Source organism: Gambusia affinis, linkage group LG10 (genome assembly GCF_019740435.1).
Source record: "Gambusia affinis linkage group LG10, SWU_Gaff_1.0, whole genome shotgun sequence".
In the NCBI taxonomy this organism is placed as follows: Eukaryota; Metazoa; Chordata; class Actinopteri; order Cyprinodontiformes; family Poeciliidae; genus Gambusia; species Gambusia affinis.
This window is the reverse complement of record NC_057877.1, coordinates 15,626,798-15,650,774: the sequence shown is the minus strand read 5'-3', so window position 1 is coordinate 15,650,774 and position 23,977 is coordinate 15,626,798. Positions and strand designations below refer to the sequence as shown.

Below are 23,977 nucleotides of genomic sequence, written 5' to 3'. Positions count from 1 at the left end.
CATTTTATTTACACAATGAAACAAACAGTAGTTCCTTTCTAAATGCAGTGAAAAGTGAGGCGATAGTTAGGTTGATAAAAACTTAGACCAGTTTCTGCCACAAGAGGGCAACAAAACGATTAAATTTAAATGTGGTAAAGATCATCTATCCACTCAACAATAAAATCCCTGTTGGGTAACATGTAAAGCAACATCACTCAGAGGTTTCATGACAGAATCTCAGGGGACATAAAATATACATCACTATATTGCTGGAATAAATACAGTTTGTTTAAATTATTGGTGTTTTCAGGTTTTAAGGCTGTGCTGAGCAATGCAGCAAGATTTCCTGGTGGTTCTTTTCCCCTTTTGTCTTCGTCAGACACAGTACTTCCAAAAACAAGCTGTGGGTAACAGAAGATGCACACAATAAATTTGTTTCACAATAGCTATTAAGCATGTCTAAATTTTGACTGGTTGTAATTTAACTCACGTTCTCCACGCTTTGTTGTTATGGATTTGTCCTCAGCTACATTAGCAGAAATCTTCCGCTCCAGCTCCAGGTCTTCCCACACTGTACGCAGCTATAAGTACAGACCGGACCTATTAAAACTGTTGCTAGTGTTATCTATTTTGTCATTATTAAAAGCTGTTATTCCTGAGACGTTTTCTCAAAGCAAATCAAATAAACCTCATTAATGAAGTACTACGCATATGCAGGGAAATTCATGTTTTTATGGGGGAAAATAAAGAAAAACAGGTAAATAAAATTACATTACAAAACAAGTACATCAAAGAATAATATGACTATTGAATCATCACAAGGACAGTGGAGGCTCATCTTAATAAGAGCCCCCAACATGCCAGATAAAAAGAGAAATGTCTTACCTCCTCAAGATCAGCTGATTTATTACCCAACCTCATACCTGCAAAAGTGGAAACAGTTATTATTAGATTATTATGTACATTTTTAAAATTAATTTCAGAAGTAGTATGCATGTTTAGGAACTTCACCTACCGACTGGGTTGTCTTTTTCACCACTAGCCAAGGTTTTGTGAAACAGCAATGCAATAATCTTGCTCTGAATGTCTGGGTCGTCTCTGAGGTTAAAAACATGGTTTCCTGAACATACAAAGCAAATAAAAATCGCACTTTAAGGAAAAACAATTATCTTGTGCAGCCCCATGAAAGAACGCAACATTTACATTTTTTTGCACACTCACCAGAGGTAAATATGCTCCTCCCCTCCACACTGATCACTCCTTGCAGTAACAGTAAACCAAGGAGTCCCAGAGAGCAGTTTGTGACTGTGACCCTGTCCATGGCACTCGGTGAATGGACCTCAATGAACTCCTGCACTATGAGCAGCTTTTACACAACTCAAGAGATCCTCTCCTTCAGATCCATTCTGTCAGTATACATTTATATGTCTTTTAGCCGAGAGGAGGAGCCAGTTCGCTCCTTAAGTCTTAAATCAACATGTAGTCGCTTTAGACTTTGTCAAAAGCTCAAAATCTCATAGAGACCGTGAAGCGTTTGAATGAAATACGGTGCTGCGACTTTGCGGTTGCAGGGCAGTAACCCTTCATCACTCTGACATGGCCAAATCAACGTGATAGGAAGTCATCAATCAGTCGCTTGGTTATGAGAGACCCCTGTCAAATGTTCTTGGCACCTGCACGTGCTTTTCTTTTCCCGTAATTGCTTCCTTAAATAGCAACATGGGAGTGTGTTGGTCTGGTGAAGAGAGGTGAGTGAATTGGTTCAGTCTGTTGGAGCGCCACAGGAAGAGATGAGATCCTCAATCTTCAGGACTGATTCAAGGCAGAAGGAGCATCCATCACTGGGATCGTGTCAACATCTGACAGGTCTCAGCAGTTTTCCCTGCATGTTAAGTAATGTTGTCCATATCTGCCTAAGGAGCAGAAACTGCGCAGGTGTGATATAGGAAATCACCTGCAAAAATTGGATGGTGATGTATGCTAATTCCTACTCTAAGCTGACAACTTGGGAGTCTTCAGTTTAAGCCATAAAGCTGAAGTCATTTAGTCATTAAATACTCCTCACTACCGTCAAGATATACCATTATGTAACAAGAAAGAATGGGAGATGAGTGTAATTTCAGGTAATTTAAATTAAAATTAAAATATCAAATTTTTACTGATTCCTCTTAAATGTTAGAAAAACATATTTGTTCTCCTTATATTTAATTGAGTCCCTTCTCTGTTTAAAGTATACAAAAACGCTTCTTTGATTTCTAATGATGAAAACGAATGTGACTTGAGAATTAAAGAGCTACTCAGAGAGAACTCAGAAACACACATGCAAACTCCATGCAGAAAGACCCCAGGCCAAGATATGAACCAACAAGGATCTTCTTGATACAAGGCAACATGCCAACATCCAGTCCATGTAACCAGTTATATAAAAATATAACGTTTTTTGCAATTTCTATTATGTTGTTAAAGCATAAAATGGTTTGTTATTCTTCATGTAAATAACTTTGAATTGCCTTGATGCTGAACATTTCCTATATACATAAAATTACCTTACCTGTTTGTAAGAATAATAAAATTCTTCCAGTGACAATATGTACAGTTTAATGCTTACATATTTGACCACCAAATGGCACAGTAGGCTTTTTGCCTTCTTCTGGGTGTTGCTGATAAATGGAAGTATTCCTTTCTTGCCTTCCTTGATTATGTTATGCTGATCTATCACATACACTAATAATGCATATTGAGGGTTTGTGCTTGTAAGGTTAAAATGTGTGGAAAAAATATTAGGGTTAATAATTTAAAGCACAAGGTTCTGTCCTTTTCAGAGGTGTGGGGAAATGTATTGGATGGTAAATAAAACTTAAAGTGTTAAGGTAGAGACTCTAAGTATGGACTGTAGAAATATGTTGGTTGGTAAATGGACTGCAGCTGCCCCATAAAACTGCTTTGATTATGTATGACCAGCAGGTTGACTCGTTAAGCACTAGATGGAGCCGTAACACATTAACATTTTCCAAATATGCTGTGCTGCTGTGCGGTGGCCTTAGTTTGTGGGAAATGGCAGCTAGAGAAATGGAAAGGCGTGTTCATAACCAATCTCGGGCGACTAGTCTCAAACAAGCAGGAGGATTTATTGTTTCTTTACGAACTTTTATTTTTATGATACCCCCACACAAAAGTGTCGCTAGCATTGTCTATCTGCTGGATCCCGGCTTTTTCACCAGTATTTCCTTAGAGACTGAAGATGCAGCTGCTGCGGCAATGAACAGTCACAAAACCTTGAAAGGCGAGATAGTCAATGTAAACAATGTAGCCAGACTGATACCGGAAGTTGGTAAACTCGGACTTTCAAAATGAATTTAAACAATTAGAGGCATCTTTTAGTGTTTTCGTGTGTTTTTGTTTTGTTTTATTTCTGTCATTCGGATGAGGATTGTGCATTTAGAGTGATTGTAATTTGACCTACAGTTATAAAAAATGACAAGACTACAAAGCTGCAACACATATAGAAGCAACTAAAGTTTGTCTTCTTGATTTTTCTGTGCTTTAATTTTTCATGGCTGTGGGTTATTTTGAATCTTGATAAAAGTTGTTCTTATTGTGTCTGTTTTGGACATTTGTGTGGCTATTTATGGGTTAGGGATAAGCTCTGCACTGTGAATGAGTGTGGCTTTGTTCTCAGCCAGATCATATGTCACTTTGTCCCTGAGCAAGAGACAAAACTCCCACATTTCCTCTTATTTGCTTATCAGTGTGTGACTCAAAAGAAACAGCTTTGAATTTATGGTATGCAGTACACATTCATAAAAGTCTGTCAGTATTTGTGAGAAAGTTTGTGATTGTGTTTATTTTTTGCCTGTTTAGCTTTTTCTGTCAAGATTTGTATTTATTTATTTATTTTTATCATAGATGGTATTATATATTGCAGTTTGGTCAAGTGTGTCTCTCTGATTGTTTATCATATTAGTGGTGGATTTCTTTTGCTCTTTCATAATATCTCAAAGTGCTCCATCCACATTAAAATCCTATTTTTTCTGTTTTCATGATATTGTACTAGAATCAGTGTAAAAATATAATTATAATTTGATGAAAAATGATCAACTATAACTTAATAACCATATTAATAATGATTACATTAATAACAAAGATAAGCAATTTAATATAGTCCTATAAGCTAAGATTTTTCTTATTTGTGAACTTGGTCGGTGATATGTGAGGCCAGTTGTCGACCAATCAAAAAGTCAATCAATTTATTCGATTTAGCAAATTTCATAATTAATTCACAAACACATTCACTTACAATACTATACACAACTGAAAAAGGGAGCAGGAAGAAGAAAACTTTTTGTAATTACCATACTCATTGGAGCAATAACAAAAGCAAATGTGTGAGACAACTGGGTCGCAACTGGTTACATTTACTCAGTTACATGTGCATGAGTATTGTTTTTGAAAAGATGTTCCACTAGACTATGCTTTTTACTTTTATTCGAGTAATATTATTAGGGTTGAAATTCCTGGCTACTCTATGATTATTTACACATGTAAATAAAGGAACAAAAATGCTAGATACATATGCAAACTTACAGTTAATGTTATAGTGAGTATTCTTGTTTAATTACCATTGCTTTAATGTTATTTTTTATCTGCTGAGCCTGCCTGGCCATTTGAAGGTCAAGTGACTACAATAAACAGGAGATTTTGTCATGAAAGTACTTACAAGTTTTATACACTGCCTACTGTAAGTATACATTTTCTCTTGGAAAATCTTGCAATCAAATAATGCTATTTGAATTATTATTTTTTTTTTAAAAGGCTTTTACTGGACAAGTTCTTTCTTCTGCCACCACACTTATACAAGTTTAGACATGCAAGAAAACTTGTAAGTTGTCATCCTGCATGTAGGGTATTTTCCTACTTCCTTCTTCAACATTTCATACTTTCTACTTGAACATATTTTTATTCAAGTGAAAGTAAGAAGTAGCCATTCAAGAAATTCCAATTTGAGTAATTTCTTGGATGGCTACTTCTTACTTTCACTTGAGTAAAAATATGTTGAAGATGACCATGTTGAAGTAGGAAAATAAGGATTTGTCCAGAGATTCATGCAAGAACCGCACTACTGGAAGCGCAAAGCTTTTATTTTGAAATCTCTCCTCCGGAAGTGCAGTAAGCGCTCGTTGGCTTGGTGGTCAGGGTGTCGGAAGCGTCCATGGTCAGACACGGAGGGAGGGACGCTCGGCGGAAATCTGACACGCTAGCTCTTCAGCAGCGACGTATCGGCGGAGGGTGGTGACCGAAACTAATCAAAACACCAGTCCACCACCTGGACCATCAATCCGGGATTTACGAGCAAAGGCGATCAATCACCGGACTGCCGTTAACCTTCGAAAGTCAGCGGGTTTTTTTGACTTCTTACCGGTGACGACATGGCTGAATGTAACGTTAGCATCGACCAGAAAAAACTACCTGGAGTGAAAGAGGGTAATGTCAATAACATGTTTCTCAAATGAATGCGAAACCAGCCAGCGGATGGATGACACTATCTGAGAAATAACGTTGAACCAGTAAATGCAGGTGTTTGGTTTCAAATGTTTTAGCAGTGATGAGAGATAACGGATGCTAGCATACTAAGCAGTATTGAATATACTAGACTGACATATAGACAACATAAGCCTTAGCCAAATCTGCAGGTGTCGTAGATTTATTTTTTTATTTCGTTGAATATCTGCCTCCTGTCAGGATAATTGAAAGAAACATTTATTATTGTGTCCGCGTTTTCTCTGTCATTGGGTTAAAGTAAAATTTCTTAAACGTGAAAATGAATATGGCTCTGTAATAGTGGCGTTTCTTTGGTCAGCTGACACGACGCTGATCACATGGAGTATTTGCCTGGTTATTTAGGTATGTTGCTCAGCCAGAGCTCTGAAGACAAGCTCAATTATGACACATAGGACTAACCCTGTTGTGTTTTGGCTGTGAACTTTTGTCTTTACTCTAATATGCTTAAATCACCTGTCAAACATAAAAACAGGCGCGAAACGACGTCCTTCTATTGTTACTGACACCAGCTGCAAAAGCAATGGGATTTTTAAGTAGAAATGAATGTGTGTTGTGCTTAAACGAGCCATGTGTGTCAATGTAAAGCAGCTGCTCAGCACCATGCTTGTTATTCTGGTCAGAGGGAGAAGAAACCTGCGTTTCCTCTGCTCAGTCATGTCTGCAGAGACAAATATGCAGATAGCAGTCGGAGAAGTTGAGTCTGGCCTGAGATTTTTTCCCAATCTTGATTAAGGTTCAATAACCTTTACTAAAAATAACACAATATTATCAAACTACCATTAAAATATTATATACACCAGTTACCCAAGTGTTTTTTAATTTATAAAACAGAAAAGCAAATTATTCTTGCTGCTACTAAAATTATGTGACATGCTGGTTTATACAATTGTATTGATATGTATAATGTTTATTGTTATTTTTGGTACATCTTTAGCTCCCACATGACTGTGTTTTTAAGGATTGGAAACGTTCCAATGAAGCTTTAGACAACTAACTTCATCCAGCTGACTGGAAGTGCACAGCAACATGTTAGAGAGAGACAAGGCTGCTCTACTGTATGCTTCACAGAGCTGAATGAAATTCTGGCCATTAACTTTATATGGTGTCGCAATTAAAATATTTTAAGCCATAGAAATGGTGGGAAGGAAAATGTTTTTTTGAAAAACTAAACATAGCTCTAATAACGGTAACCAACCTCTTACTATCTTATATTCTCTTACATGGTGTTAAAAAGAGACTTTTTAAGAAGGTGTCCACTTAACCTAATCAGGAGTTGAGTTTGTTTATCTATTGCTCTGTATGCAACGCTCCTCTAATTTCCAACCATATGTGTCTAAATGAGCCTTAACCTCAGCTGTAAACTTCAATACCTTTGTTCCTCGTAGATGGGTGTTGTTAACACTGTTTGCCAAAGTGTTGCTCTTTTCAGCTGTCCCACAAACCCTAATTTAGCCTTCAAACTGCAGTTAAGGTAAGGACAAATGAGCAACAAAACCTTTAGGGTTCTTTGGTTAAGAGGATTAAGCATATGGTCATGTCTGTGCTCTGTTAATCAAATTCCAGACTGGCAGGAGACAGTGTGAGGATTTGTGGAGTTCATGGCCTTCTCTTGTCATCGTTTAGCCATCTACTACAACTGATTCTCGGCTGATACTTTTTGCTGCAGAACAGTCCTTACTAAAGAGAGAGATGCAGAGTCGAGAGCAACTTTCAGCGGCATATCACCATTGCCAAGTGTTGCATTGGCGAACGGTGATGTTTAGTTTTTTCCAGCAGAGGCAGAAGTAATTAACTGCAGCCCAGATCAACAGTTAGTTGCAGTTTTAATCGCCCGGTTTTGCTCTCCTACGCAGGAAACTTTCTGCATTTGGGGACGAGTTTGTCCCAAGCCTTAAAATAAATTGACAAAAGAAAATCTGGTGGGCTCACTTCAGAATGTTTCAGAAGGATGTGAGGGACTGCTGGGTGTTTTCTTTGTGGAAAGCACCCATTCTACAAACAGAATTGTTTCCTGGAGGATTGTTCAAACCAGTACCTTCAGTAGTTGTACTGAAACTAGATATGTAAATACTGCTGTAGGTTTGCATTCAGTGGAAAATGATCAGTGATTGTCACATTAGATGCTATCACGGTGGTGCTTATACAGAAATTATACTGAGCAGTTTAAAATGGTAAAACAACTAGATTGTGTCATATATCTATTTTCATTTGTTGATAATGATACATGGAGCTGTGCAACAGTATTTGGTTCCTTAATCAGCTGCTCTGTAAGATAGTTGTTTGCACTTCTTGGCTTTTTTTTAGCATGAAGAAAAGAGATGGAATTATATTTAACTAATATGTTGAGATCCTCTTTTGGTCCAAGTGCAAATGGTAGTTCCTGTTTTATGGTTTCATTTCTTCTTTATGATGGTCCTATTTATAAGACTGAGAAACATAGTTTGGCTTTGCATCTCTGTTTAGATATAAAACATCAGAAAAAAAACTTTAGATGCACTAATCAATCGGTCAGAGATCAGAATGACTGAGTTTCCTCTTGGTGAAGTGTGCTTGCTAAACAACGGACACTTAAATCAAAACTAAAAGTGTCATTACCTTAGTTTTATGAAAGTATCAACTAACAGGAACTTAAGAAAATACATTTTGATGCATAAACTGTTTAAAAAATATCTTCATTATTTGTTCCACTCAAACTCCCTTCCTCTATCAAGAGACTGACAGCAGATCTTTTCTTTTGCATATTATAATCTTTTAAAAAAGCAGAATCAGCAGGTAAGATGAAAAAGAAAATGGGAAATTGGTATTTCCAGGAAAACCTCTTCTGTGCGTGTCTGTTTATTCTTTGATATGTAAAGCTGAATCAGTCAACTGTCCCAGATGCCAAGCCATTCTCAGACTTTGCTGTTCTTGCTGCCCAAATCAGAGTTTTCTTGTTGGCAAATTGTTTAGTTCACTTCAGAAATGTTTCATTTATCCTGTTTCTTCAAAGTTCTGATGTGAATAGTGATGTTGTGGGCAGAAAGGATCTCCTGTAGCAGCCTGTCTCACAATGACTCTCTAAACAAAGATTGTTGCTGTATACAATAACAGTTAACAGCTCAGTTTCTGGGCAGCTGAGATTATATCGTCTAGGCTGACACAATGAGTTGGCAAGCAACGCTAATCCACCTCATTTGCTTTTGCCACTCTTTAAGTCTCTCTGTCTTTAGGTTGAGAAAGCCAGGCAGAGAGATGTTCGAGTTGGGTATTTGCTACTTGTCCATTATTGCAGATGGGATACAATACAATACACTTTTTGTCTAAAAATGTATCAATTCCAAATTATTCATAAATTGTGTTCTTACCAAGCTGTCCAGACCATATTGACATTTTTTTTACATGTCTCATATAAAAATTAGCAAACTAAATTAACTGTTTGTTAGCAGATGAACAGGATGTCACTGTAAAGATGTGAAAAACATGTCATTCTGATTTAGCTTGTGTGACTCGGAGTTTTAATGTTATATCATTCTGTTATTAAAATTATATTTTAAGTACTGAATTGGATTTTAATATATTGTTTTTTCTGTTTTTCTCCCCTGCTCAGTCTGCAAAGACTTTGCGGTGCTGGAAGACCACTCCCTGGCCTACAACCTCCAGGAACAAGAAAGTAAGAAAGCAAAGTTCAGACATGCTTTATTTTCTGTCTCTGAATCCTCATATGCTGAGCTCATCAGACTCCTAAATACTGCCTGTGTCAACTAAATGTGTCTTCAGTAGAGATGGAAAATATCATGTTATTTATCATCTGGGTTTCTGCTTTTAGTCACAAAACATGATTGAACAGTTACTTTGTTGTTTTATAACACAGCAGCATGCTGCACTCATGTAATTGGGCTAGTGAAGCAGTCCATTTGGTAATGGGTGTGTGTTATTTTTAGTGCAACATTTGGGTTTTATGAGGCTCTGACTGTATGCTGTGGTAAACTCATCGCCAAGTGTGTTGAAAATTAGTTTATTTTTTTTAATACTAGTATTAAGTTTCTCCAAATATTGGAATAAGAACATGGGTTTATTTGGCTGATTATCAATCTGCATAAGAAAAACTTAAAAAATACCTGTAGAGTTTCTTCATAGGCTGATTTATTTATTTTTATTATGCTGCATTTTTCATCTCTTTGAAATAAAACGTAAAAGCTCCTTTTGAAGTGTGGCATTTCCAAAGCCACACTTCCCCTTTTGGAGAATAAATTTAAAGTTAATCTGCAGCGTCAGTGGATGAATCACCCATTAAACCAACATAAAATCAGCTTCCCTTGCACAGCTAACCGAGCAAATGGTGTAGAGTGCTTGCAGTTGCTTTGGAGCCTTATCTTATTTGTAGGACAAAGGTGGTCTGGTTTGAATCTGTCATATTGTAATATCTGTGTGTGTGTGTGTGTGTGTGTGTTAGTCCCCTTATAACCCATTAGCTCAGTTTGTGGGACTTTTATTACATAATCTGGGAACAAAACGTTGCATATTATTTTGAAGGATTTGTTGTCCGGCTGCTGATTTTTGTTTTTAACCTTATTTAGATAAATCACATCATGTATTTCTCTAGAAGTTACTTTTTTATCTTGATGTTTGTTGGTTTTGATCTGCCTCCTCTTGAGTTTGACTGAAAGGCTTTTCCTGTCGAGATGGACAGACGACTCTAAATTCCCTAATCAGTCTAGATTTAAAGACCATCTTCACATATTCTTTGGCATCACTTATTTGTTGATTTTAAAAAGGTCACACGTCACTGCTCAGATTAGTTTGTTTTAAACATGTTCCTTTCTGTTTGCATAGTGAAAAACGGTACATGCTAAACAATGGGCTTTTCTTTAATCCTTTTATCAATATGACACTTGAAATCACTATAATAAAGTTAATTATGTACTAAAACCGACCAGATGTGACCTAACTAAACTCTGAGCCTGCTTTGGAGATAATCACTTTGTGTTTCCTATTTAAATCCATGATGATTGTCAGCTATACATGATAGTGCCCCTACTGAGCTTTTCATTTCACCTTTGACCCTGAAGAAGACACCTGGCTAATGTCACATGCTAGTCCACTTAATGTGCAAAGATAATTTTTTTTAACCAGATGGTTGTTACAAAAACGCTCACCACATTCTATCCAGCATCTGGTTTTATTTTCATTTCAAATGTTGCGCACTTAAGCATCCCGTTGTCAGATGGAAATAATTTCTGCGTAGCTCCGTCAGCGTTTGGAATTTGTTCTCTTTACTAAAGAGAACAAATTCCAAATCTAAGAGGAGTTCAAATCTGAGTTGTTAACTCAGATTCAAATGCAATTTTTATTTTTTTCAAACTAAAGTTTGTGTTTTCATTCCTCCTCCCTTCAAAAGATGAATCAATGGCAGACAAAACGATCTATAGACCTCACTCTTGTCTAAGGTTGTGACATCAAGTATCCCCTTAAACAGTTTCCATAAGGGTTCGAGTAATCAAAACCTCTCAAAGAAAAGAGAGATTGACCCATGATTGACCCTTCATCACAGCCATGACTCAGTTTCCTCTTTTGATCTCAGCTGCGTAGAACAAAAACTTATAGGAGCTTCTCTCTGTTAAGTCGCCAAATGGGATTTGGTCCTTTTCACTCAAAGCTGGCAGCAGATCAATAACTGGGTGAAACGGAGCCGAGCGAGTGACTGATGCTCTCCATGCCTTGAAAGTGCAGCGAGTGCGTCAGCAAAGCAGGATTTATCATCTGGTATGGCCACAGTGTGCCATCGTGTAACCTTGGACAGACGCCTCGGCTGCAAACCTTCATTTCTCAATGAATCGAGTTGTGCTTTTTTTCATTACGAGACCCAAACGTGTCAGCTGCCCCAAACGTTTATCTTGTCTTGTGTAGACGGTCTTCACAACCCAAAGGCTCATCGGATAGGAAAGCATAAAGAAGCATGTCTTCACTTTGTGTGTATGCAGTTCTCTTCACACCAGTGCTTGTCTTTTTTTTTTTTTTTTTGTCTGCAGTTGAAAGTCACTTGGCTTCCAACGTCCATAAGAACCGCCTGGTGCAGAAGGACCTGCAGGTCGCCAAGAAGCTGCAGGAGGAGGAGGACGAGATAGCCAAGATTCAGAACCAGAAACAGAACAGTGACATGTGGGTATTTTAGAGACGCCTACACCCACACATTGGTTAAACAATCTATTTGGCTGCAGCTGCAAAATCTTTTCTTTTTTTTTTACCCTGTGAGCTTGTTGAAGTTTGTAGCTCATCCTTCTTATTTTGACAATGAATGTCCCATTATAACATGATAAAAGGGAAAACTTTGCATATTCGTTTATAAAAATGTGCCTTAAACAGATATGACTGCATAATGAAATTATTAACACCAATATATATATTTTTTTCATCTTTGCCACACAAAAGCTAATTTTATCTCATAGTTAGGGGTAGTGGGATTTTTGTCGCATTTGTACTTCCTTATCAGCAAACCCAAACACTCACACACACGCAATCTGCCTTATGCTTTGTCAAAACTATCAAATAACATCTTGATTTGCAAATCTTAAACATTTTCCTTAGACACTGATGGTGTTCATAAAAACACAAATAATGAGGCAAATAGAGAGTTACCACAGATGTTACAACCCAATGCATTCTGGGATTGAAGGGGTGGGGCCATCTGTCAGTCTGTTAAACAGTTAGAGAGAGACATTGACAGACAAATAATAGAAAGAAAACGCTAAAGAAAGAGGCTTTGGCCTGTGGTCATGATAAATGTAGGCTTTTAAGCAAATTGGATCTGTATGCGCTTTTGGACAATGAGTGTTCCCGACCCGCTCCTGCATTGTTTACAGTTTTGTTCTCTCTGTTGACGTTTTTGCCTTTGCCTGCAAACACAGAAGACGCATCAAATGCAGGTCTTTGTTGTTTTCGGTGTGTTTGCATGTTTCATGATCTTTAGGACAGCCCTTTTAAAGAACACTATTTGCATTGGTTTGCCTCATTTCAAATGTAGTTTTGTATTTGAAACTCTAGAAACTGTCAGGCAAACATTTAGGTCACATGCAGATACCTTTAGGTCACCTTTAGGTCACATGCAGATACATTCTGTGACTCAAGGTTGTTGAGGCTACCGCTACCTGGCTGCTAAAATACCTTTGCTAACTAGTTAGCTGTTTTTAGTTGTCAAGTATAAATTTACTGTCAGTTTTCTAAACGACGTTCAACTTTGCCACACGCTCAGTTCTGTCACATTCTGTACCAAAAAGCTTTTTATACTTCTGTATAAAATATATAGAACTAGTTTGGTACATTTGGTACAGATCTTAAATGTCATTCATTATAGTCTTAAATTTTAGTTAGCAAAATTCAGATGGAAGTGAAGTCAAGGGAATCAGCTCAACACTCTACATTTTTGTCACATCTTTAGTTCTTTGGGCAATGCTAAGATTGCTTTTTATCTGAACCACTTCAGCCTCAACTAGGTTGTAAAATTCATCACTGGGCTCTCCAACTCAACATTAAATCTTGGTTTAGTAGCGAAAACCTGGCTCTTCTCTGTGGTCACTGTGACTACACCAGATTAATGATAAAACAGGACATAATCTTGCCTTAAATCTAACCTAAATCTGTTTACTGATGTGCGTTGATTAGAAATGCCAGATTTTGAGTTCAGTTCCACTGTCTTTAGTGCCGTAGTAAGAAGTCAATCAAATGTGTGATAACCTCTGCTGGATGAGTTTTGAAATGTAATTTGAAATTCTTTCCGGAAAGTTTCAACTTGTACAATCATGGTGACACTGCTGACTCGGTGATGTCAGTGTATGAAATGCTGTTTCAAACATGCATGGACTGTTCCAGTAGAGAAAAGACTGATCCTCCATCGTGTTGTTTACTGCCACATCATGCACTCCCACTCACAGGCCTCAAAGCAGGCATTCGCAGGCTAACACCAAAAACAGACACCTGGTACTTTATATTAAGATGCCACTAATGTTTTTCTACCCTCCCGTTTATCGAGCTCAACTCGTTCTGTGCTGTTAACACTCAGATTGGTTACAGGTGCAGTACAGGGTAGAAAATCTGTGGTGTCTGCCCTTTAGTGATCTGCGACAACTTTCTAGTCAGATGGTGTTGCCTACATGTTTGCAGAGGAGCGAGCCAAGGCAGCCTTTTGAGATCAAGATCACAGAGAAGCTCCTACCAAAAATCTTATTCTCCAGATTACACTTTACACCCACAGATTGCTTTGAAGTATTTTATTAATGATATTCAGAAGTATTTCAATGCTTATTAGCTGAATAATTATAGAAATTCTGAATCTCAGACGTCAAAGCTTTTATCAGGAAAATAATTAAGACACACAGACATTCTTTACTGTATTTTATGGATGGATTATACTTATCTGAATAAAACCAATGAAAGAAAAATGTTTACTGATGTTCACTTGAAATACTTGAAGTGACCACAGCAACCTTGCTAGTATCCTAACCTTTCTCTTTCTTGTTTGATTCTCTCTTGTTTTGACTCACCAACTCTTCGGGAATCCCAGCGAGCGACAAGACGTGGAGATCGCACAGGAGATTCAGGAAGAACTGGTCCGACAGGCGGAGCAGCAGCGACGGCAGGAAGAGAAGGATGCAGTAAGAAACACAAACTCTCACAGATGATGTTTAAAATGTGCAAAGGCTACGGTCATCGCCACGGTTGCTCTGGGATTAATTCCCTGGCTTGGGGCATTTGCAGCATGACTTTTCTCTCGTTCTTCACCTTTTTTCCTGTCATCTTACTGTTTAATAAAATAAAATATTTAAATACACTTTCATAAACAACTGGCATAAATTGTTCAAATCTAGTCGATTCACTAGAAACTGTGTGTAAATCTGAAAGACTATCAACAACACTGTTCCTCATTTTGATACTTGTAAAATATGGAATGAATTTTTGCTTATTGTTTCAGATCAAACACATTTGTTACAGATTATCCAGTTTTATCTTCACTTTGGTCTGTGTTGTTTGTTTTTTGCAGGCCATCGCTCGAAAGCTGCATGAGAAGGAGATGATGAAAGAGGAGAGGAGGAGACAGAAACAGATGGAAGCAAAATATGAGGAGGATTACTTTGAGGATCACGGAGGTGGGGAGCGCACCACAGCTCGTGTTGATGTCTTGCTGTTTCCTTTTGATGCTTGTATGAGCTCATGTGGGACTACAGGGGTAAAGATGTTTTTGTTCAAGACGACGGTTTCCTTCCAATGCTGAAAACATGAGGATTTGCCTTTGATTCATCGGGGTCCTTGTTATTGCTGCTGCTGACTAGAGGGAAAGATCTCGCATTAGACTCGAGGGACAACAGAGTGCAGCTGCTGATGTAAAAGGATTTTTAGTGTGCTTGAATTACAGCTTTAATGTGCTTTGTCTAATTATAAATGAGCAGAAGTGTTGGTGATTAAGGAATGCATTATAAGAACACCCCATGAATCCTTAAGTGATTTTTACACCTCAGAAACATAAGTTTTAGCTTTTAGCCACACTTCTATGATATGTTGGCGAGCATCATGATTGTAGATCTTTTGTTAAAATGTGTGTTGATCCTCAGGTTTTCTCAGAAACCTGAGGATCCTCTGCTGACGGACTGACTCTCACTTCTCAACAAGGCGGCTGCTGAGTGCTTGCGGCTTTGTGTAGACAAAGACACTGGCCTCTTTGTTGACATAAACAGGGTTGGGCAAGTGTCTGCAGCCGTCGGTCTTTCTGCCCCCCTCTATCCATGTTGTCTGAATCCATCGTGTTGCCTGAGCTCCTTGCGCCGGTTGCAGCCGCTCTTACTTGGTCTCATAATAATTTTTGTGGCAGCAGCGCTATGTTTGCCGACCAGCCCTGTAAGTTACGTAACTTCTCACATTGTGAACTCCCTGCTGGGTTTGTGTGTTCACATAGCAGGTGAAGTGTGATCTTACTGGAGGCTGCGGTTGCTCTTTTGTTTACTCTGTATCTCAACCAATGTGGGAAAGACGTCGGCAAGCAACTTTCAGGCTACAGGATTGTAACTGCGTAAATGTGTTGGTATGTGAGCCGTGTTTGACTGTAGCGGTGCTCTGCATGTTAGATTTCCATTAGAAATATGCAACTTGTGTCGCAGTTGAATATTTCAGCTCTTTGCTTTTTGATACCAGGCAATGATAAATGAGAGCAATTCTGCAGATGGCAGTAGGACCACAGGGAGCTCAATTTTTATATATATTTTTTTATTTTTTTTTTTCACATTCTGTCTGTCATACTACTATGACATGGTGACAATTTTAACAAATATGTAAAAAAGTCATTTTATTAAATAAAAGTTACGTACTGCAGCTTTAAGCTTAAGTGCGCTTGAGATGCAGAGATGGAAGATGATCAAACACACACAAATGAGCTCACTTCTGAATAACTCAAACAAAATTAAGGTTTTGGAGTGGCCTAGTTAAAGTTCAAACTTGAATCTAATTGAGATGCTGCTTACTGATTAATTAAAACAATTCTGGCAAGAAGAGTGAGCTGATATTCTTAACAGGGATGTAAAACTTTCATTGCCAGGTGCTGCAGAAGGATGAAGGCAGGAAGGAGATTACTTTTAAGGTTCATTTGGGAACATTTTCTCTCAAAGTTGTACCTCCACATTAGCACTCATGTGAAACCAGTTGATTCTCATTGGGCTTCTCCTCACAGGAAATGAGGTATCTTTACTGTATTTGCTAATCTCAGTGACCTACAGACCAACTAGTTTCCGGTATGGAGGTCTCCACCTGACACTGGCAGAGGAAAACGGAGTGTAGATGAGGTGTGTTTAACAGAAACAGAAAAGAATAACAATTTAAAACTTGTCTTTTCACCTTTGAGCAGACACCAGTTATTTCTGTTCCACCCTCTTCTTTTTTCTTTTTTTTCTTTTAGACAGCTAAGTCGATTTGATTTGAGCAGGTTGTTAGATCACAGGAATTCCTTTGCGATGACTCTCATCTGAGCTTTGTTCATTTCCACTTGCTTTGTCTGTCTCATGCTAACAGCCAGCAGACTGGTTTTCATTGAGGTGTTTTCCCAACTCTGATCAGTGCTGTCAAGAACATTTGTTGTTGCTAGAATTCCAGATTTCTTATAGCATGAACTGGAAATGAGCTGCACAGTATTGTGAAAGCATTATTTAAATACGTTACTAATATTTTTATTTTCTGGAATACACACACTAACGCCTACGTCCATGGCATGCTCTCTGTGCCTAGACCATGTGTTTACCTGCATGCTTAACAGCAGCCTTGGCTCATAGCATCCCGTTTGTTGTGTTTTCCTCACCATTCTTCCCCCACTCGTCCTTCATCAGAGCCAAGATCCGCCGATGTGGACAAACGAACCCGTCAGACGTCTCGATCTCCAGACATACATGATTCGTACTCTCCTTCGCGCTCAAACAGAAAACGCTCTCCAGATTATTATTCTGCTGAGGCTAAAAAGAGCCAGTACCCAAAGCAAGACTCTGCGGCACTTCGTGGTCACTCCAGATACCCAGAGCACTACGTGGAGGCAGAGCGAGGCCGTAGCAAGCACGCAGACCCGTATCCAGAGCACCTTCTGCCCTCTAGAGGCAAGCATGGGGACAGGTACCCAGAGTTTGAGCCTTCATACACTGGCAGAGCCAGGGAGCAGGGGCAAATGGAAGTAGATGGAGTGATGAGAAGGAAGGAAAAACCAGCCAGACCGCCACCTCCACATACTATTGTAGAAAGAGACAAGGACAGGGAGAAAGACAGGCATAGACATGATAGGGACAGGGACTATAAAACGGAGAGACGCATAGAGGAGTACACAAGAGCAAGGGAGCAGGATGCCAGGCAGAGAAGAGAACGGGAAAAATCCAGAGATAGAATACCAAGTGATGACGGACCGAGAGATGGAGACAGACAACGACAAAAGGACAAACACCAAGCCAGGAGCAGGGTCGGAGCACTTGATCTGGACCTTTTGGACCCAGGATACATCCGGGACAGGCCAAGAGACAAGAGGGGCTCCTGGGAGGAGGAAGAGGATGATGGTGGGAGGAAGGCCAGGAGCCGGCAGCACATCCACTCCAGCCCAGTTGAAGTGTTTGACGTGTTTACAAACGGCGAGGCTCGAGGAGGAACCAAGGAGATCCGGGACCTCCTGCAGGTTGAGTCTCCTGGAACGGAGCACAGTCACACCCACCCCAGCAGAGAGACAGGTATCACCAGTCCGCTCTGGGCGCTGTCGGGTGTTTGTGTGGTTGCTGCCCTTGCTTTTCGCTGTGAAAATCTCTGGTGGTGGGTCGATCTAACAGACAAATCAGTAGTGCCTCTGATGGTTTAGATGTTTCTCTCTGGTTCCATGTTGTGGGATTTCCTCTTTCTGCCATTGTTTCCTGGTTTGTGATATCGAGTCTGGGTGTTCTTCATGTTCTGCAGGTTTCATGAACTGGAACGGTTGGGCATTAACAACGAGCTTCAGGGCTACTCAGCTGGTTGTAATATTAACCAAATTAGGAGAAACTACTAAACAAGACATGATGATTCACACCAGTAAAGATGCACTGCAGCCCTTTGAAAGATGCCTCATAACAACATATGAATAGCTTCTGACCAATTAGATATTTTGTAATCGGTTAATAAGTGCAGATTTTCATAATTAGATAAATCTCTCTCTATAATCACAATAAGGATATCCAATCATTCTTCCTTGATTGTGCAGAAACAAGCAGTAGTATTCTCACTTGTTCTTGGTTTCTCAGTATTCTGTCATAGACCAACCATTTCATGGGGTTGCTCCTACAGGCCGCGTTGACAAAGGAAGTGGCTCAGTTATCCCAGAAACCGAGTATGGATTGTCTGAGGCCACAAAGGGGTTGACAAACCTTGACCTTCGGGAGCAAGAGTTGAAGGACATGGAGGTCGCCAGAAGACTTCAAGAGGAGGAACTCAAGGTGAGAACACTTTGAAATGTCTTGTTGCTTAAATGCGTGCTGCAAATAAACTTGCCTCGCCACAAACTGCAGGCAAACCCTGTAGTTGTTTTCCCTTTCAGTGTTAAGTCTGGTTGTTCTCTTTTTTCTCCCTCATTTATTTTTATCTTAACCCAAGTTTTTAAATGTTTCGTGTTTCAGCGAATGAGCAATATGCAGGAGCGTGCAGCTCAGGTGGCAAAAGACGAGGCAAGTTTTAATAAGGTCTTGTTTTTCATCTTTTTGGTGTATTTTTTAGTTTTTTTTTGTCCTTCGTTCAGAGTGAGGTCCGACTAATTCACAGGCAAACCTGAGTTTTAAATTGATGCTTAAACCATTGATTATTTAACGACAAATATTTCAGTAATTAAAGTCCTGCTACGGTAATTGGTCTCCTCATTTTCTGATTGTTTAATGAGAGCAGTATTTCAACTGAGTGCATATGAGATCCTTGTTGTTCTTTTGCTATCGTTATGTTTTGTCGATCTGACAGGAAATTGCTCGATCCTTGATGGAAAAGGAGAAGAAGGAGTACAGAAAGAACAAAGAACGCGAGAAAGAGAAGGAACGAGAGAGGATGGCCATAGAGAAGATGGCCATGGAGAGAAAACGACCAGAGGGAAACTACAAGGTAACTCCTTGTAGTTGCCTTGTAACACCATCCACTTCTGTTTAGTTGTCACAACACAGAGGACTTTAATTCAATTCAATTCATTTTATTTATGCATCACCAATTCACAACAAATGTCGTGGCAAAGCACTTTACAAAAAAACGTTTCAATTTACTCATACATGCATTCCAGTTAATCCTGGTCATTGAACAGTACTCGGTGTTTTATTAAGTATTCAAAGTAATTTAAAAAGTTTGTGTTCATTGACTTGCAGCATTGGACGATCAAGTAGCAACAATCACTTGTTGACTTGACGATAAGAAAAGATGTTTCAGTTTTCTTGCGTATAGGTCTGACTCCATTGAACCACTACAACCAATTATTTATTTTCTTACCAACTTATTAACTCATATTACTTTATTACATTATTTTTTTTATCTGTAAATTTGCATAAATATGTGTATTGATGGAGGGGAGAGTTTACTGACTTTTAGTAATTATTTGTGTACTTATTGACCTTTCTTTTTTTTTATTGACTCGCCAAATTATTTTAAAAAATTTTTACTGCCTGAATTAAAATTACTTGTATTTGTGTTGCCTTGTTTACATTTATTTACCGACTTATTTACTTGTATAACTGACTTTTTAATTATGCTATTTGACTTGCCTAGTGAATTGTTGTTTTGTTTATATATATTTACAGCTAAATTATTCATTTATTGACTTATTTATTTATCCGCTCACAGCCAAGTTCGGAGGAAGCTGCGTGGCCCAGATCGAGAGAGGAGTATGAATATCACAGACAGAGAAACAACAACAGACCTGTCCGGTACAAGGCCCATTCAGCAACCAGTAGTTTTACTCCAGTAAATCAGATTCTGCTTGTGATCCAGACCTTGACTGATGTGTCTCTGTTTTCTCAGGCCTCCTCAACCTCGTGCTCCTGATTATGAGAATGTTAGCTCGGTGTACGGCTACTCGGACCACCATGCTGCCTCTCGCCCTCCACAAAGACCTGAAGCAGCTTATAGAGGTACTTCATAGTATTCCTAAATCATCATAAATTTTCACACAAAAACTTTTTGTGATTGGTCAGTGAGTTATTTTATTTTTATTATATTGTTTTTCTAAATTATTGGATGCTTGGATCAGCAGTAGAAACAAAAATGTACAGAGATAAGTGAGCTGATCAACCAATACAAAGCATCCTAATAAATATCTGTTGTTTTGCAGGTGCCTATCAGAAGCGGTGACTCGAGATCTGCACCTTAAAATGACTGTACCTTATCCAAACATGCTGTCAACCATCCATCTTTTTCTTTGTGTAGTCTTTTCCTTTTTTAAAATATTTATCTTTTTTTGATCATTCACCTTTTTTTCACCAAAAACTTTGGCGCAATCTCTGAGTTTAGACTTGGGATTTTTTTGGATTCCTTTTTTTTTTAAACCCATGAACATTGACCTGAGTGGTTGGTCGATGAGTGTTGGAACAACATTTTTATTGTATATTTTTTTTCTGTTGTATTTTCTATTCGTTAATAATGACGTTAGCAATAGCCAAAGGAGCAGTTTGGCCACAAAAATCTCCCATGATTCAAAGGTGTTTAAAGGACCTGGCTTTTTACTTGCTCTGGTCATTGCGTGCTGACGTGTGTTTTACTCTGGATCGTGCCATCATCGTCATCATCATCATAATCATCATCATCAAGGCTTTATGCCTCTTCTGGGCGGACGCACTGGAGCCATGTAGTTTCTTCATGTGGGACATGTCGGTCTGCTCCAGCTGCTACAGTGTCTTGTATATCAACATGGCAGCTGCTTTTTACATCTGTGCTGTTCAATAGACAGACTCTCTCTATGTGCCACTCAGCCCGTGACCTTTAGAGGGTTTACTCTCTTGCTCTTATTTTAGAAAAATGAAAACAGGCCTTTAACATGGTGCTGTTAGCTCCGGCTTTGTTTCTGTTTTATTTTGTTCCAGCGAGCTCGGTAACAATCCATTAAATGGCTTCTGACCATTCTTTCCTGCTTTTCAGAGGCATTGTTTATCCTCTGTACCTTCAAACTGAACGTAGTATGACTGTAAACGAATCACTGTTTCTCTGTGCATGCTTACTGAGACTGTACATGCATTTCAGCTGTATATGAAATAATCCGGCTCTTACTTAATGATCAGAAAGGGCTAAAGCCACAAAAAGCCAATAATGTTCTCTGTGAATAAACAAACTATCTACTTGTTCATATCCTCTGTATAAAAGGACTTTTCTGCCACCTTTTCATATCTCCGATCTGAAACTGAGATGCATGTACGTTGCTTGTCTGTCGAAGCTGAAGTTGTGCTTACAGCACAGAGGTGGTATGTTTGGGTTTTTTTTATGTTGATGTGCTGTCAATGTGTGAAATGATTGTGTAAAATTCTAGATTACTTTTGATTTTGTGCTGTACTAGTTAAATATGTTCACAAAGGGACCTTTCTATTTATTTTTATACAAAATGTTGACTTTCCTGCTATTGTTTTCTCATGCTCAACCTTTTCCTGACATCACTTCCAGGTTTTTGTCTTTAACTCAAAGGCAGACATCCCTTCCTGTACAAAATTAAGATAACGGACAATTACTCAGCACAAGTTCATCTTAATGAAGAGAAGTCCTGCTGAAAGATTTACTATTTTCAGTTTTTTTTTTAGTTTTTTTTTTTTTTTTTTTAGTAAAGTAATGGAAAATGAAGAGCACATTTATTCTTTTAAGTTTAGGGAAATTAATATCATGGCAACCTGTTTATTTTTTTTTTTTTTGAATACTCAGTGCTGCTTCTGAACTCCTATGTTGTCATAAATGTTGCTGAAATAGATAACCAGCTTCCAAAACGAGTTTTCCTGCTGCAGGCAGGCAGAAACGTGTCAGTTTTTTAAAACCTTAGTATGAGCCATTTGCGTTGCTGGAGACAAACATGAAGGTGTTGAATTGAACTTCGTGCTAACTGTTGACTGAATGAGATGTGTGCCATATGTTATTACTTTTCAGGGACTTAAAATGGTTGAGAAATTGTAAAGCTGTAGCAGATCCATTTCCTTTATAAATGGGACTTCTAATGTATTATTTGAAGAGGGCGCCACCTTGTGGGCGCCTCAGTGATTGGGGATTAAAAAGTGATTTAACTGATCAGTTTGAGTCCTTGTGTTTATTGATCATAAGAAGATTAGAAATCTTTGCTGTAGGAAAAGTATGAAATATGTCAATATTATTTGACTACTATTGTCTTGAAGGACTTGAGGTAAGATCTAAATATTCAACAAATGTTTGAAGTCGTTTATACTATTTTAAGTTCAGAAATACCATTTTAATTTCCAATACTTGCTAGAGATCTTAACTTTTCACTGTATGCTGTCAGTCGATTAATTTGAGATGTTTGTGTTTTTCGACCAGCAGTTGTGATCACAATTCTCACAACAGGAAACTGCTGTAAACACGGCAATTCTTTCTTTCTTTCTTTTTTAAATGTACTTATTACAGATCATCATTATGGGTACAGGTAATGGTTGCACCTGTAACCATTATGACTGATACAAGTCACCCTAGTGGTGACCTTTGGTTCTCAAACTGTGATCCTAAACTTGCCTTTAGTGAAACTAATTACATTTTGGCAGAATTGTATCTTTTCCACAACTTTCCTGAAAAAATAGCAAATGATGTCTTACTCTGATTTTGAGACAATTTTTTTTTTTACTCACTTTTAGATGGTAGTTATTGTGCTGGTTGTGTGTTTTCAGCTCCACACAAACCACATCATTTGCAATCTGTACTGACACTGTGGACAAAGCTAAGTATGGAAATAAACACTGATGTTCTGACTGCTACTGGTCTACCAGCTTCGCAATTTGCAGGAATCTGCTTGTGTGCAGATCTCAAGGTGTTTATGCACTGAAATGAGCAAAGCCCAGACATTAATGATGGTGAGTTTATTTCAAGAATTACAGAAAATAATTGTAAAACAAAACAATGTTTGTATTAGTGCAAATAACATTTGCACTATTAAGAGCCTTTAGTAAAACAGGAAAGCATTTCTGTCCTGGATGCATCTCTCCAAACGGGATGGAAATGTGTGCAAATGCGCTCAACTATTTCCTTGAAAGAGCTGGTTGCTGCCATCATTTGCTGGAAGTATTTTGTTCCCCTCTGTCAGAATTTTAATTAAATTGAGCCACTGCTCAAGGAAAGTACAGAGTTAACGCCCATCATGTGAGAACGGATAAGTGGAGCTGGTTCACCAACATACCTGACATTACTGCATGTGGTAACACTACTGCCGTGCCCTCCTGTGGGATATGACAACTGAACTGTCGCAGGTGTAACTGCTGAACAAAATGTGTTTTGCTGCCGCTGAGCTCAGACAGAAATGCACACTGGATTTTTAGGGTTGCAGAACTATAACAAGAGGATGAGGCCTGCTGCTATGTGGCTGCTGCTTTGCAGCTTCCAGAGAAAACTTACTAAATAAAACCAACAGCAAGCAGGCAGATTACACATTATCTGAGCTGATTTTATTGAAAACCACCACAAGTATCCACTCAGTCCTCCCACTGTGGATCTCTCTCCCATTTTTAGATGTGGATGCACATCACACACACGACCAGAAACAATGACTGAAATTTTAAAGCTGAGAAATTCCCAGGCAAAGTTTCCAGCTGTGTGGGCAACTGAACTCAAGTACAAGGATCCTGTTGAAGAGAAGACAAAAAAAAGGGGGGTTTGGTTTAACAGCATATGCATGAGCGGGTTTGTGATCGTCCTTTTCCTTGCTGTCGCCAAAACAAATGGCAGAAGATATTCAAACAAATATTTATTCAAGCTGAAACTC

General features: G+C 38.6%; 1 protein-coding gene across 4 annotated transcripts; it reads left to right on the top strand.

The window, feature by feature from the left end:
* Positions 1–1,682: 1,682 nt before the first annotated feature.
* On the top strand, positions 1,683–20,429 carry ccdc50a (coiled-coil domain containing 50a). 4 transcript variants are annotated; one of them, XM_044129461.1, is made up of 12 exons: positions 1,683–1,848; positions 9,128–9,190; positions 11,550–11,679; positions 14,078–14,168; positions 14,555–14,660; positions 16,881–17,756; positions 18,343–18,491; positions 18,672–18,719; positions 19,003–19,140; positions 19,867–19,949; positions 20,044–20,153; positions 20,354–20,429. In XM_044129461.1, the coding sequence occupies exons 1-12, from the start codon at positions 1,773–1,775 to the stop codon at positions 20,371–20,373; spliced, it is 1,890 nt and encodes a 629-aa protein (XP_043985396.1). In that variant the 5' UTR covers positions 1,683–1,772; the 3' UTR covers positions 20,374–20,429. The 4 variants fall into 4 exon arrangements, with proteins under 4 accessions (XP_043985396.1, XP_043985398.1, XP_043985399.1 ...); XM_044129462.1 differs by lacking the exon at positions 1,683–1,848 and adding an exon at positions 5,141–5,463; XM_044129463.1 differs by lacking the exon at positions 18,672–18,719.
* The last annotated feature ends 3,548 nt before the right edge of the window (positions 20,430–23,977 follow it).